The sequence below is a fragment of the Cryptomeria japonica genome, chromosome 3 (genome assembly GCF_030272615.1).
Source record: "Cryptomeria japonica chromosome 3, Sugi_1.0, whole genome shotgun sequence".
In the NCBI taxonomy this organism is placed as follows: domain Eukaryota; kingdom Viridiplantae; phylum Streptophyta; class Pinopsida; order Cupressales; family Cupressaceae; genus Cryptomeria; species Cryptomeria japonica.
The window spans coordinates 348,544,876-348,560,720 of NC_081407.1; the positions used below are offsets into that span (position 1 = coordinate 348,544,876).

Here is a 15,845-nt window from a genome sequence, read left to right on the forward strand (position 1 = left end):
ATGTTATTTCGGCATTGAAAGGACTTGATCGAGAAGTATGTCTCGATGATGGTATAGAGATGGCCGCTATTCCTGAATGGCTAAGGAGAAGTATGGAGAAAAGTAAACAAATGATAGAGGTACAGCCTATTGATGATATTGATGACTACCTAGCTAGGAGTGCTAAGAAGGAGCCCAAGAGAGCGGAGATTTTGTCGCACATAGCTAGAGATGAGACAGGAATGTGGATTGCGCAGATTGTTGTTCCTATTGCAGGCGTGATAGCGGACATTGCTACTCCTATGGATTTCCAAATCACTTCAGTCGCCCTTGGTCGTACATCCACAGAGCAAGAATTCCAGGAGATTGGTGACAACCTCCAAGCAATCAATGCAAGGTTAGACAGAGCGGTTGCGGAAAATGAAAGGTACAGAGAAGAAAATATTAGACTCAAAGAGTATATTGCAGGGACAAGGTGTGGAGATCCCACCCTTTTTCCCCCTATTGCGGTTGACCATGGAATACATTCACACTGCGAGGTAGCGAGAGGTACACACTCAGAGGTGGAAAAGTGGATTGAAAGCACAAGAAAGCAGGCAAATGATTTCCTTACTCGGTTTGTTCATGCATATGATAGGACAACAGGGCTTATATTCAAAATCCAGTATTTTGAGGGAGTTTGGGAAGAATTCCGGCCTATTCAAGACAAGACTATTCCACGCCTCCAGGCATTGAAGAAGATTCCTAGTTCCACCTTGGTCAGCGAGAACATTGTGCACAGTGGAGACAGATACGATTTCCATGGCTAGTATTGTTCACTAGCCGTGAAGAAATCAACTTATGAGAACGCCCAGTCGAGTTGCATGGAGATAGAAGGATTAATTCAGGACATTCAGATGAAGAACCTTGCCTCGATTGAGGAATTATTGGGTGTTGATGTTAGTGATGCTAGTGGTTTACACTTAGCTGAATTAAGAGACAAGATGAAATTTATGTATTTTTGCCAGTTGTGTTGATTTTTACTCCTGTGATAATGTCTTATTGGTCTGCAAGTTTAGTGTTGTTGTCACAGTCGCAGTACTTTGTACCCTGCATTGTCCTGCGCTGTCCTCACTATTCTCCGCTTTTGTTCCCTTTCTGCTTGTACTCATCCATGTGGATACCCACAGGTATTTGAATGACTTTGTGGGACCACATAGGGTCACGACCCTATGTGGGAGCACGGGGCCATTTGTGCCCCTCCACATTACCTTTAATAACACGGATTTAATAAGACTTGCTTCATGAATTTACTTAATAAATTTATATTAATATTAATGTTATTTATGTTATATTTACTTAGTTACATAATAATGTTATTAATTAAATATAGTAATAATTATTATTATATAGTCAATTTAACAATAATAGTAATAAATAACATAATGATATATATTATTAAATGTTGAAGGCCTTAAGGCCAATTTAACATTTAATTTTATCCGACTGAAGCTATAAATCAGCAACAAGTTGGACTCTTTGAAGAAGAGTCAGATAGATGACTTGGTCTCTTTGTTGATTCATGTTCATAGTTCGCAGAAGCTCATGCCAGAATGGGAGAACACTTTGAATGCTTGCTCGGATTCACTGGACGTGATTGATTTACAGCAGGATACCTTGCCTAGCATTTCCATGGAGGAGTTACATTCAATATTGGCTAGATTCTTGGAGTATGCAAGGGGAGAGAGAGATGCAGGGAGGAATCTTCTAGAAGATTCCCTATATGATGACTAGGTATCTTTTCATTGGGCCATATGTTGGTGGCGCCATTTTGATGTAACCCTAATTAGGGCAATTCTAGGGTTTTGTTGGCATGATCTCGACCGTTGATCTTAGATCAATCTGGGCCATCCATTTTGTAAGAGACTTTATATATGCCTCCTTGTCTCTCATTTGTAAGAGAGAGTTTTTGTAGAATTGTTGGTATATGCTACAGCTATTTGAATCCTAATCATTGTTCAATTGTTGGTGATTTTGCTCTTCAAATGTTGTATTTGCATTCATGGCTCTCAATCCCTCCAAGTTAGATTAGAATTTATTTTCATGTATGTTAGATTGAGTGGAAGATTTGTTGAGTATATTTGTGTGGAATCCTTAATCCATACCACTAGCCTCTTGTCGCTGGTAAGTGTGCCTTGTGTGGTCAACTGGAATTTGAGTAAGCATAACTTCAACTATTACGCATCCGTTGACAAGCATCAACTTGGATGGTGTCTACGTTTGATGGTGATAGCCTGAAAATCTTTAAGTATACCTTAGATGATTGCACTAAGCTTGTGTCAATACCTGATTGTGAGACCTTGCCTAGTTTGATTCCACTAAATCCATTCATCATTTCCTACATTCTTAGGGTTAGAATAGATTTCCTGAACCCTATTCTTTTTCCCCCTTTTTTAGTAAGAAGTAAATCCACAGCCATATTGATAAATCTTAAGTTGTCAGCACACCTATTCCGCATCATTCATGATAATCCAAACATTTGCGTAAGCCCCCAACTGAAACACAGCAATTCACATCAACCACTGAACTTACCCACTCGTCAAGACCTGACATGTAGAAACCTTGGAATCATTTTAGTTGATCTCATTCTTAGCATCTGAGGTGATTTTGTTCAAGAGAGGGTAAATTACCTTGGTATTTTATTCTGAAATGTTTTGTGCATAAAAAACACATCAACAATTTCCTAATTATCTTTTTCCTAACCTACATCCTAAGCCACCTTCTGGCCTCTACATTTCCTAACTCCCTTTACCCACCGCCAACTCCTAATCTCCCTTCACTATCCTATCCCATCCCTTACCACCCTCCACTCTCGGCACCTTCCTTCCTTCCTTCCTTCCTAACCCCTCACTACCTTCCTTCACCTTCCTCCCTTCCTCTTCACCGCGGCATCTTCTCCTTACCCCACCTTCCTCCCTTCCTTCTTACCACGGCATGTTTACTCCCCACATCCCTCCCTTCCTTCTTACCACAGCATGTTTACTCCCCACATCCTTCCCTTCCTCTCCCTCACGACATGTCTTCCCTACCGACCTTCCTTGCTTCCTCTCTCCCATGGCACATGCTTTTCTTACATCCCTTATGCCTCCCTCATCCTCCCACCTTCCTCTCCTTATATCCCCCACACCTTCTCCCACGCAGCATGTGCCCAGTCTTCGTAAACATCCTACGGGCATGTAAGGTATAGCCAGCCAACAAAAAGAAAAAAGAAATTGGGGCCCACTCCAAGATAAGACCAACCCACTTTGACCTCAAGAGACCGAAACACAAGGAATAAAGAAGTCTTAATGCCACCTAGGATGAAAGGGGCCCACACACCAAAAGGAAATGTTTTATTTAAAAATAAGATTAATCACATTTGATGCCAGCTAAAAGGAGATGAAGGCCAACGTGTAGCATTGTATTTTGAAAAGTTCAAAAACCGTTGAAACTTAAAAATTAAAACAAATTCATTCCAAGGCAAAGTTGGCCTTTTTTTAAAGCAATTACAAAACATTTAATAAATGTGATTGTCGGGTTTTGAGTAAAGGGACACACCCCATCCTTTGAGCGCTTATAAAGAGAATGTTTTGATCATTTCATTTGATCAAAACATAAAGTGAATTATTTCTTCTGTGTACTGATTTGAATTAGACAGAGCAGACATCTGGACTTTCTCGGGAGTGGAGATCAAATCTATGGATCAAACATTAAATAGAATGGAAAAAAGACTAATTTGATGTGAATCAGGTTGACTATTCACCAATGTTCAAAACAGATTTGCAATGAACTAAAATCAGAGTTTAGAAGCAAATTTCATCAACATTCATCAAGAATCAAGGGAGATCAGCAATCAAGTCTTGGAGGACGATAGCACAATAAAATCAAAGGTGGAGTGTAAGTGATCAGTGTAATGTCCCCTTTTCTGCTCTAGTTTTTTTTGGGGACTGTTGGCCAATTCCGAGACCCGTTGGTCAATCAGAGGCAGAAATTAGAGTTTGCTATTTTCTAAGAGGATGCTTTGGCAGTTTTGGTGGCTTGCATGTTGGAATTTTACAATTCTAATTCTGGATTCCTTCTGGTTTTTAGAAAGCTTCGCAATGGGGGTACAAGCATAGCAAGCAATAGAGTTTGACCGACTTACTATTTTTAGTAAGTGGTGGCAGAAGCAGCTAATTTCTCTGGGTTTTTCTGGGTTTTCTGAGAGCTTCGCGATGGTATAACATGCTAATCAATCTGAACACCTTTTCAGGACTTAGTAAATTTAGTAAGTTCAGCAACTACTAAGAACGTGGTTGAAATCACTTTGGAAACACTTACTATTTTTAGTAGTATGTTATTTTTAGTAAGTACTAATTTTAGCAATGCTATTTTTGGCAAGGTTCTGCAACTCAGCCTAGTTATTTTTGATAGGCTCTTGTGTTCGAACTCAGATGATTATTTTCGGCAATGCAGTTCAATGCCTTGGCCTCGGCTCATTTTGGCAGTATTCAATATTTGGAAGCAAAAGTATTTTATAATACTTTATTATTTTTCCCTTGGCCTAGGCGTAACTTGTGTATGACATAAAGGGGGGGGGGGCGATTTGATATTTAAAATTATCAACTTATAACCTAAGTCTGGACGCCCATGGAGGTATTTTTCATTAAAAAAAAAAGATTATGACTTTACATTATATATTTAGTGATTGATTATTTGGGAAGCCACTTACGGGAGAAATACATTTGTTGCTAAATGAAATATTTTATTACTTGGGCGATTTGGTGAAGGAAGGAAATGAAGTGAAATGAAACATAAATTAAAAGAAATTTGAATGCCATTGTTTAATCTCATATTGGAGGGAGGAGAAGGTCGACTTGGGGAAAAAGTTATAAATAAGAGTGTTGGGCTCTTGTTTTGGTTATCCAAGAACAATTTTATAACAAAATGCTGCCAAAATGGAGAGTGAAAGCTTCGGGGAATGCTTACCTCCTAGCCATAGCTTGATTTCTTGCTTGCAATTTGCTTGCAATATAGCAACTAGTCGAGCCAGAGACTGCTCTTCATTCAGAGGAGTGGATTGAAGTTAATGTTGCAGATTTATGTATTAGATTTCTGATTTTTGGGAGTGTTGAAGTGTGTTTCCAGGTTGTTGTTTTCTAGTGTAGCTGAAGTGTGTTTTCGCTCGTAGCTCCTTGTGTGTGTCTCAGCTTGTTCTGGGTGTTCGCTAGATCAATTCCTATGCCATGAGCAATTCATCCTGTAAGTTCTTGTTGAATATTTCGGAGTATGGGATTTTATATTGCAAGTCGTACTTTTCCACTGTAGACGCCCTTGATAGGAGGTGTTTGGGTTGCGTGTTATGCTGTTTCTGAATTGTTAGTGCCCTTTTCTCAATTCTGCACTAGTTGATGTATGTCTAGAGTCTTTGGGGGTTTGTTTAGAGATAATTTGGATGTGTTGGGAGTGAGATAGAAGTGTTTTGTGGGGTTTTTATGTTGCTGGCTTGCATTTCTAGCCTATTGTTCATTCATATCAGATTCAGTATTTCGAGTTTGAAGTTGGTTTTCAGGTGTGTGAGTTCATTGGTGTGGTGAGTAGGATCTTGGTAATAAGTTGCAGCTGTTGGTTTGGTATTTAGCATTGGAATAACTATGATGAATCATTTGTAATGCTGGTTAGTAGTACTAACAGCAATTTCTATTGTTTTCTCTAGTCCCACTACATAAGTGGAAGAGGTTGGCTTCGCCACCTAGCATTGGACAGTGATTTCTAGTAATTCAGATAATCCATGTTGCATTGTAAAGCTGATTAGTAGTACTATCAGCTATCTTCTTGGATTGTTGCTCTTGTCCCACTGCATAAGTGGAAGAGGCTGGCTTGCCGCCTTCTTATCTATTGTAACACTGTCCTCCCACTGAATAAGCGGTAGAGTTGATTGTAATTCCATTTCTAGTCCTCCCGCTGCATAAGTGGTCGAGTGATTGTTGTTCTTTCAGTTGTAATCTTCTAATTGGTTGGTTGCACCGTCATACTATTGTATGAGTTCTTACACCCGCTGGATAAGCGGAAGGGGCTGGCTTGCTGCCCAGTATTGTATTTGAGATTTCATTTCCAGCAGATATTTGAGCTAACGATCCCCTTGACACTATATGCTCTCACCCTCTCATACTGGGCTCTCGGTGATCAGAAAGTGAAAGGGTTACTTTCAGCATTTCCTTTCTGCGCAAGTTTGATTATTCTAACCTTAACAGGTGAATCTTATTGTGTTAAAAATCAAAAAAAATAAGGGGGATATTACAATCAGACCTAAAAGAGACAGTAAACTCAGGCCTGGGGATGTGAATTGCAGCAAGCGTAACCAGCGTCATGAATTTTTAGTCCTTAAGTGATCATTTCCAGATTTTAGGAGGATCTTAAGAAGTTAACACATGATTTAAATGATGTAATTTCCAATGCCTTTCATTCCACAATCTTTAGAGATTAATTTTTGTTTTCTTCTCTCGCAGGTATGATTGCAAGTGAATACAAAGAAGCATAAGGATGTGAGGTCAAAATTCGAAAGCAAATGGACTTCATCAAGGGATATCAATTTAGTTAGCATCAAGATCCCATGGGTGCGATGTCAAAAGATCAACATCAAGAGTGACATTTCAACGAAGCAATAATAACAAGATGATCAACAGTTCAAGATAACAGGGAAGATAATAAAAGATAGTAATAAAGGCACTATACGGCAAAGGAGGATAACATTGTAAAAGGAAGATCAAGCACTTAAGGAGTAATTTTTTACAGTATCTTGAATTTCCTCTGGAAATCCAAGAAGTCATTGCCAGTATAGCAAGGAAGTGATCCGTGATAAAAGCTTCAAGATGAATATCCTCTACTTTAGAAGGCTTGATCCCCAAGAAGGGTACAATTTGGGAATACCCTCTACCTTCATCTCATCCCTATCATCATCACTGTTGAAGCTTGAGATGTTGAGTATCAAGAGATATTACCCAAGGCATCAATATTCATTCATGATGACGTATCAAATACAAGCAAATTGAGGTGGCATCCTAGTCACCACTCCATCAATCAGAAGGTTCCACATCAGCATGTCCAGATGCGATGCACTTGACTCACCCATGGGGGTACAAACTCCAATGTACCTATCCTCACTATCTATTGGTCAAATATTCAAGAGAAGACATGTGTCCAGATATTGTAATTATTTCATTGGCTAAGAAGAGTTTGTTCTAACTAACCCTAATTAGAGTTTCATCTAGTAATCTCGACCATTGATATGGATTCAATCCAGGCCATTCATTTGTAAAGGGAGCACTATAAAAGGCTTCTCTCTCTCATTTGTAAGGGCTAATAGTTTAGAAATAGTTAATAGTTCAACAATAGTGAATAGTTGATAGATGTTAGATAGCAAGCAGTTAGAATAGAGTAGGAGAAAAAGTAATCGTTGCTAAGACTTGTAAATGGATATACTCTTTTCATTGAAGATATGGTGAAATGCATTGTTCTAACAAGTTACATGGTTTCTACTTCTCATTTGCTTTCATGTTGATTAGATGAATGAAAGGAATTGTGAATGATTAATGATGAAATTCATATATCCATACCACTAGCGATTTGTTGATTGTAAGTTTGCCTTGTGTGGTCAACTGGAGTCTGGAATCCTTAAATGAGCTTAACTTCAATTGCTATTCACACTTTGATATGCATTGCCTTAATGGTGTCTTTGTTGTTGATAGTGATTTGAACATCACATGCCTACCTTACAAGATCACACTAGTTTTGTGGAGTTGTTCGTTGATGGCGAAGCAAAACTTGGTTGAATTTCATCCAATCGCTCATTGTCTCTTGCATTCTTATGAGTAGCGTAATCTTCCTAAACTTATCTCTTTTGCTCTTTTATTTTCCAAGCAAGTAGTTAGAATCTAAGTTCCAGCAACATCCAAATGTTCAACATTCAAGTAATCAATGTAAGTCCCCTTGGATTACCAGCAATCACATCGACCAATTGAGCTCTTCACACGTCATGACCTAAATATAGAAACCTTGGAGTTGTCTTGGTTGATCACATCATTTAGCATCATTGTGCTAAAAAACACATCAACATGTAGGCTTCATGGCATCTTTGTGCTTTGATGCCAATTGCTTCTGCCTAGTACTTCCTCTGTACTTTCTTTTTTATTAATAAATTGTTTAGGTGGCCCTCCAACTTTTGCATAAAAACGAAAAATTTAGTAAACAGGGTTCCATATGTGTTATCGTAACACAAGGATGACATATTTCACTTTAAAGCAATGTATTGATATTACTGCCTTACATGCATGGTCACTTTAATGCCCTTTTGATCCTTCTACTAAGTATAATTTTGGTAATGCAATGCTAGGCACAGATGATATTCAAAGAAATTAATTTTCAAAGCTGAATCATATGACTACATTTATCCTAACAAGTACTACCAAGTATACAGAATTTTGTACCAACAATGTACATACTTTGAAATTTTGAAATTCCCACGCCAAAATGGTTAAAAATACACAAGGTTATGGCCTTATAAGCTCAAAGCAGAAAAAGGAAAGGATAATACATGGATTATATGCTAGCTGGATAAGGCCCAGTGCATGCAAAATACTAAAAGATAAATCTCCAGGATGATCTTATTATTTCCTCCCTGTTTAGAGTAAGTTTCCTCCAACTTTTACAATAGATGAGAAAACTTTCCTACAAAGCACTCTTGGAAAGTCACTTGAAGAGAACTACTTGGTCTGTGTTAGTATAAAACCTTTGTGACCAACTAAGGAGTGTTTTGCTTCTTTTATTAGTGTGAGTCCAAACATTGATCAAAGTATGACCAACCAATAGGTTGTTAATAATATGAAGTGGTCACCTCAAGATGCATGATGGATGCCTCCTCCCTTGAGTGAGATGGCTCATACAACTTAAGTTGGTTCACATTCACAACGTCATTGATGCCCTTAGTTAGAAGAACTTATCCAAAATCTTTAGGCCCAACTGTTTGAAAAATAGTGTAGGGTCCATATTAGATGGGTTTCAAATTGTTATATTTGTTATAAAACTAGTGCTTATCCTTGCGAAGCCCGGCATGATAACCAACTTGGCAAGAATGAGATAATCAATTATAATCAAAAACCCTGGAATTAACTTGATTTTACTAAAGAATGCCCTAAATTTTGGCATGAAGCTTTGTCATGTGCCTAAACACAACAATTTTGGTATATTGAGCAATAATGTCCACAAGTTCATTTTTTTAAGTTATAATACATAGAATATTGTGTTTGGGGCTTGCCCTTTAGTAGGTGCTTTGTGTGAGAAGCTACCAATCCACTCAATGTAATTATGAAGTGTTTTGTCTATGAAGTTACACATTTGTTATAAACAGGGGCTATCTTCCCCAAATAATCAAACTATTATACATATCTTTCTGTTTTACACATCTCTTGGAGAAAGACTATTTACTCTCCCCAAGGCCTTGCAACTATGAATGCAGTACATTGCTTGGATGTGCAAGTGGCTCCATTTCATCATTTGTGCTTGGAATCAGTTAGAGAAAGGTTGTTTTCAGCTTCAGTTATAAGGTACATGTATGAAAGACTTTTTTGACACTCTTGTTTGGACAACTGATCTTTATGGCTCTGAGGTTTGGGGACCTTCTCTAAATAAGATTAAGTGGGCCCACCTAGAAAGATTAAAACTCTGTTCCTTTAGAGAACTATTCAATTTAAAACTATAGTTCATCAATGTATTGTCGAAGCTGAAATTGATGCCCAACTGCTCAAGTTGGACACTATTTTCAGGATCGTTTGTTGTTTAACTTTGTAGATTGTCTGAAATGTACTTCAACGTATCCTCACAGAAATGCAAACAAATTTTAAGAAACAGGTGAAAATTTCTGCGATCCTCCCCATAGGGAAGAGGACCCAGTAGTTGAATGCATTCCAATGAATGTGATAGCACTTGTTGATTTAATGCCCAATATTTTTGACAATATTGCATCAATACTTGTGTCTTTAAAGTTGTTATTGCTGATGATGACTACCCATACTTGAATGAAATGTATCCCTTAGATCTAAAAAGCAACGAAATGTGTCCCTTAGATCTAAAAAGCAATGAATCATGTGATACCACATCAGTGCACCAATTAAACATTACTTAGTGCACAAGTATCAGTCTCACTTTTTTTTTGGGCTGTTTTGGACACCTTGGCAAAAAGCACACTGATGTGCCATCATATTTGGCGATGTGGCCCTGAAACGTTAGTTATAAGCAAGGGACTTGCCAAGTAAGCTGCTGTAAAAAATTGGGAGTGATTTGAAATTTCCATGTAGGATTTTCAGAAGTGCGAAGTTAGGGTGTTGAACTACTAGGTCCTCTCCCCTAATATTTCTCACCTTTCTCACAAGTTGGCAGCAGCTTTTTGACAGTCCTAATTGAAATAGGAGACTATTTTGAAGACCCGATAGCCTTTTGTAAACTTGGCAACCAAACCTAGATGATTTAAACTGTTGAAAAGCTGGCAGCCAGATAAATACAGTCCCATGTTCACTAGGACTCTCAGCTGTTTAACTTTTTCCAACTACTGAATTGTCTTTTTCAGCAGTTACGAACTTTTGAGACAACCCAAATTTTCATATGTGGTACGGTAGACCCAAATCCTGCTATGGCTGCTACTAAACTTTAATTCCCACGCCCTCTTTAACTCCCTCATAAAAGATGGAGTCTAATATATTCAAACATAGGAGTTTACTTATCAAATGATCAGCACAAATATAAAAGATTTTTTTACAAATTAATCTTGCCTGCAAATTTGTAATAAATTCTCTCTTTCCAAGCTCCTAACAACAACATAAATCCACAAAATATAACAATACTCAACTTAAATTCTTTATTTCAGCTCACCTGTGAATTCTATGTGAATCCACCATGTTTTACTTCTTGCATTCAGCACAAACTGTGACTCTGAATGGATCACACCATATTGGCCAGGGGAAATCTTTCACTCTAAAAAACAATCTTCACCATAGATTTTTCATCCACCACACTAGGTTTCAAGGGTATAAAATACTATGAATGAATGAAATGAGCCTCCTCAACCTCCTTAAATAACCAAAACTTTCCAGAATTTATATTTAAAAATCATTTTTTAAATAATAATCCTTCAAACTCCTTTTTAAGTGACTTTATATTATTTTATCCTTTAACTCTTAAGTCACTTAATGTCTCCCTTTTAAAATAATTAAATATAAGTTGTCTTTTAGTTTTACTTTTTAACAAGTTAGCATTTAACTATTTAATTATTTTCCACACATCCAGCCAAAAATTACAAAGAATATTGAAATGAATCAAATATGAATTCTGACCGTGCCAACATACTCTCAAGCTCTTAGGATGATGAACTTAATGAAAATTGGTGCTTTCCAAAAATAGAAACTTCTCCAAAAAGTTTGGAGAGTACCCAATATGCCAAAACTATATCTGAAAAGTATCATTGGACTCGACCTAAATTCCTAAACTCACTGCCACTATCAAAATTCCTGTCCAACAAAGTTGGCATTCTCCAAGAATATTGGAACTTTCTAAGAATGTTGAATGGATGGAGAAAGGACATTACACAAAAAGAGATTTAACAACTACATTCAAGGGGAAATTTACAAGGCCTACATTGGACATATTTAACCATTATACATCTACATTTCTAGAAATATGTGATGGAACCATTATCCTTCACAAATGGAACTTTCTTTTGATATCAAGATCATAAGTGCTGGGCATCATTATTTATCAGAGAAGCTTGCATGTTTAGACATCATCACTTACAGGGAAACAAAAAGGTGTTTCTGCTAACATCTAAACTATCGCATACTTCATTCCAGCCATTCTCTGAGTGGCTTGAACTATGTTTTTGATAGTTCTTTACATACTAGACCTGGTCCAGGAAGGAGGCTTGCAAACAGTGGTGAGAAGAAGTATAAGATCTCAAAACCCAGGAGACGTATAGCTTTAGAGATTTCTTTCACAACTGATTTGAATTCTGAAATTGGCTTTGGTTACTTAGCTCTTGTACAGTACTTATTTTTATTTTTGTTTTGTTTAGAGATATAAGAGGTGTTCTCGCTTGGCTTCTTGTATTCAACCTTATCTTCAGTTCCATTATCCTTTGTGTAGTACTTTGTGGAGATTACTAGTAATTTCAATTTTCCAAGCAAAAGAAAGTATGGAATTGTATTTTCAGTTCTGACATTGTCCAAACCTGTTGGCTGTGCTCCTGACATATCTCAAATCTGCATTAAAAACTTTTGAATTTTTTGTGACAAGCTCTCATAATAGGAGAATGATATTAAAGTTTAAGATTTACTCCTGGAAAAGATAAAGAAGAGGGTAATAAACACATTACCATTCACTTGAAAAGTACTTGACAGGCCTGATTTGTACTTCGAATGAAAATAGCAAGCAAGCTGCACAATACAAGCAAGCAAAGAGATGGCTTCCATAAATAACTTGGAATTCTCAAAATTCATGTACTCCTATGCTAGCCTAAAAATCTCTCTCAGAGAAAAAGCAGAACACCAACCAAACCTTTAATAAGAAACCAACCACAGTTATTAATTTATTTGTAAAATGACCAAAATCCCTCTCAAGCTACCTAAACCCACCCTACAACAAAAAGACACAGGAGTCCAGCAATCCAACCCAGTCGCCACTAATAACCATAAGCAAGAGATGAACAATTCATATGCAACTATATCTAAGACCAGATTCCCCGATAAGCATATCCTCAGAAAAAAATACATATCTAGCAATCAACACTACGGAGTTATGCATATGTTATATTTTTAATCAAAAAGTCACATCTCTGCAGAATGATAAAGACATGCAAACAAATTTTATGAAACACGTGAAAATTATTTATGGCACATCATTTAAAAAATTTAAAGCTAACAAGAGCGTTTGCAATCAAAAAGTAGTATTAATCCACAGATTTTTCTAATCAAATGAAGTGTGCCATTTTGCAACGATTTGGGATGCTACTGAGATTACAGGCTACTGGTAGAAAGATTGAAATCTTCGTACCAATCACATAAATATGCAGTTATTCCACTAGTAAAAAAAAACTTACAATTATTTTCAATTTCATAAAATTACAAACTTGTGTGATTGATAAGCCTTTCGAAGAGGTCTCAACCAACCCAGAAATTAGAAGCGATTAGAAGGGGAAGAAACAGAAAGATAAAATCATGTTAAAAACATATACCGAAAGGCGACACTTGGTTGAAGGAACCCAAAGGTTGGAACTTCCTGTGTCAAAGATGACTGTGAAGTTCTGAGGAGGAGTACCAATTCCAATTTCTCCAAAATACTGGGCATCCAGATAATTCTTCAAAGGAACATATTCGCCTCCATTAGACTCGCCCAACCCATGTTTTTGCTTAATTGCATTGCAATGACCCCTTTGCCTTGCAGCTTGTACTGTTTTCAGATCCACCGGCTTCTTCGTCAGTCCAACCCTCAACAAATCCCCATTACCCGGGCTAACTGAGAAGGTCATGAGCAGAAGAAATACGATAGGAGCAAGACGACCCATAACTTTAGAGTTCCCTGCAGACAATTTAGTGATTAACATGCTTCTGTTCAATTCCTGAATAAATTTTCAAAAAAGACGCCTCTTATAAACTAACCAAATACTAAATAAAACCTAGAAACTAGAAAAAACCAGGCGCATTATTGTTCTGAGGTAACACCTATGTAGCTCTGTGTATTTTGTTTATAATTTGCAGAAAAGCGGCTCTTTTTGTTTTTCTCTGGAAATGACACGATTCGCAGCATTCAAGCAGAAGCTTATTCCTTCGTTGGGAAACACGTCAACATTTTCACCAAATTCGTAACATATTCAAAATTGAAAAACGTTTGAAAAGATTTAGAACTTAAATAGATGTCCGCATCAAAATGGTTGTTTAGATTGGCAGCTGAGATAATGTCCTGCCTAACGTCTAGGAATGTTAGTTGAGTTATTTTTATTTTTATTTTTATTTAAGGTAGTTCATTGGAAATGTGAAAGAATCCACATATTTTATAAATATTTTGAGATTGATTTACAAGGTCAATTGGAAGACTTGGAGAGCAAAAAAGGATATAGAGAGGATGGAAAGTTTCTTACTCAAATCAATTGTAATGAATGACTGAAAGATTTTAATGACGTCCATGAGACTAAACAGTCTATGGGATCGAAGATAGCATCCTTAATTAATCTTCAAATTCTTTTCGATGTCAAATCTTCTACTATTGATTTTGACTAGGCGGTCTGGTTAATTCTATCTTCCTCAAATAACTGGTGCATGTTGTCAACCCTCGACCCATTTTCATACTGAGTACGGATGTCCTCATAAGTCATGCACTCCGTGATGAAGTGTCATTATGTTTCCACAACCCCTTTATTGCAAAATATGCAAGCTCTTTCCTCCCGTGCTTCCTTGGGTATATTCCACCTACCGGTCTCACAGCTAAGGTGGTGTGACCCGATTCTCAATTGTGCAATTAGCATCCTTGCTTTCCCTTTAATAGCCCCTAAATATGTTTTTTCACTGTGGTCCTTTGTTGGGTTAAACTTTTTGATGTAGTATATTTTTTCTGCCCAATCTATTTTGTCCACATGGCAGTACGAAATTTTTCAATAACATAACTTTTTATTTCACGGTTGGTGTTAGGACACTCATACAAATTGATGTTCCACTTGTTCAACCAATTGTTGTTCTACTTCATCCAGGTTCTTTTACTCTGATTTAGCATCTCTTCCACAACCATTTTAGGTCAGTGATGCTTATCCATGTTCTCAAATTTCTTTAAGTAACATATCAATCGGGTTAATGCCAATGCTTCCAAGGGAAAAGTATCTGCTTCAGCTAACAGAATTTCATATAGGAGTGTGCTTTTAACTTTGAGATTGCTTGTTAATAAATGTTTATGGATTCTTTCTAATTGTCTCCTACTACAGTTTGACATGTTGCTTCCCCACGCTTCACAACCATAAAGGACAACCGATGTGACTAGTAAACCAAAAAGGGTTTTCTTGGTTTTCCAATCCCAAAGTTCCACCTTTCTGCACCTATTTTGAAGTATGAGGCTTTCCAACCTCTTTGTTCTACAAGTCTCCCAACTGAGCTTATAATGAAAGTCAATCCCAAGGTACTTGTATTCTTTCACTATTTCCAATCGGTTGCCTTCAAAAAGAAAGGTAATTTGCTTATCTTTTATTTTTAATAAAAAATCATGATTTTGGTCTTGGTGATGTTCACTTGCATCCCAACCTCTTGACAAAAGTCTTCTAAAGCTTTCAAATGTTCTCTTAACCCATGAATTATTTTTTAAATTAGGATAAGATTGTCAGCATATAAAATTTGTTTCACCACATAACCTACCAACTGAACACCATCTCCCTCTATATTGCTTAACCATGCTTCTAACTTGTCAATGTATAGACCAAAAAGTGTGGGGGATAGAGGGCAGCCCTCTTAACTCCAATGTTGCTACCAAAATAAGTTGACATGCCTTCACTTGTTCTGATTTTAGCTCTAACCTTCTCATGTAGTCTGTGTACTGCAGGTCTATACACATCCGGTATGCCTAGCTCTTCCATTTTGTGCCATAGTCTATTTTTAGGTACCGTATCGAAAGCTTTCTTAAAGTCCACAAAATAGCAATAAGCTTCCTCACCTTGAGTGTTCCAATTTTTTTCTATCAAGTGTCTAAGAGTGATGAGGTGATCAATGGTAGAGTGTCTTGCCCTAAAGTTTGCCTACCCTTTTACCCTCATTTTCTGCCTAATTGTTGATCCTACTTTCTAACATGCC

General features: G+C 37.2%; 1 protein-coding gene across 1 annotated transcript in view; it reads right to left on the reverse strand.

Moving 5' to 3' along the window:
* Positions 1-13,898, reverse strand: part of LOC131076507 (cyprosin) — a 28,780-nt gene extending 14,882 nt beyond the window's left edge. Inside the window, exons 1-3 of the mRNA XM_058013732.2 lie at positions 13,740-13,898; positions 13,253-13,596; positions 12,395-12,455 (exon numbers count right to left, since the gene is read on the reverse strand). Of these exons, the coding sequence (XP_057869715.2) occupies positions 12,395-12,455; positions 13,253-13,596; positions 13,740-13,824 (490 nt within the window). The 5' untranslated portion in view covers positions 13,825-13,898. The remainder of the gene's footprint in view (positions 1-12,394; positions 12,456-13,252; positions 13,597-13,739) is intronic.
* Positions 13,899-15,845: the final 1,947 nt, after the last annotated feature.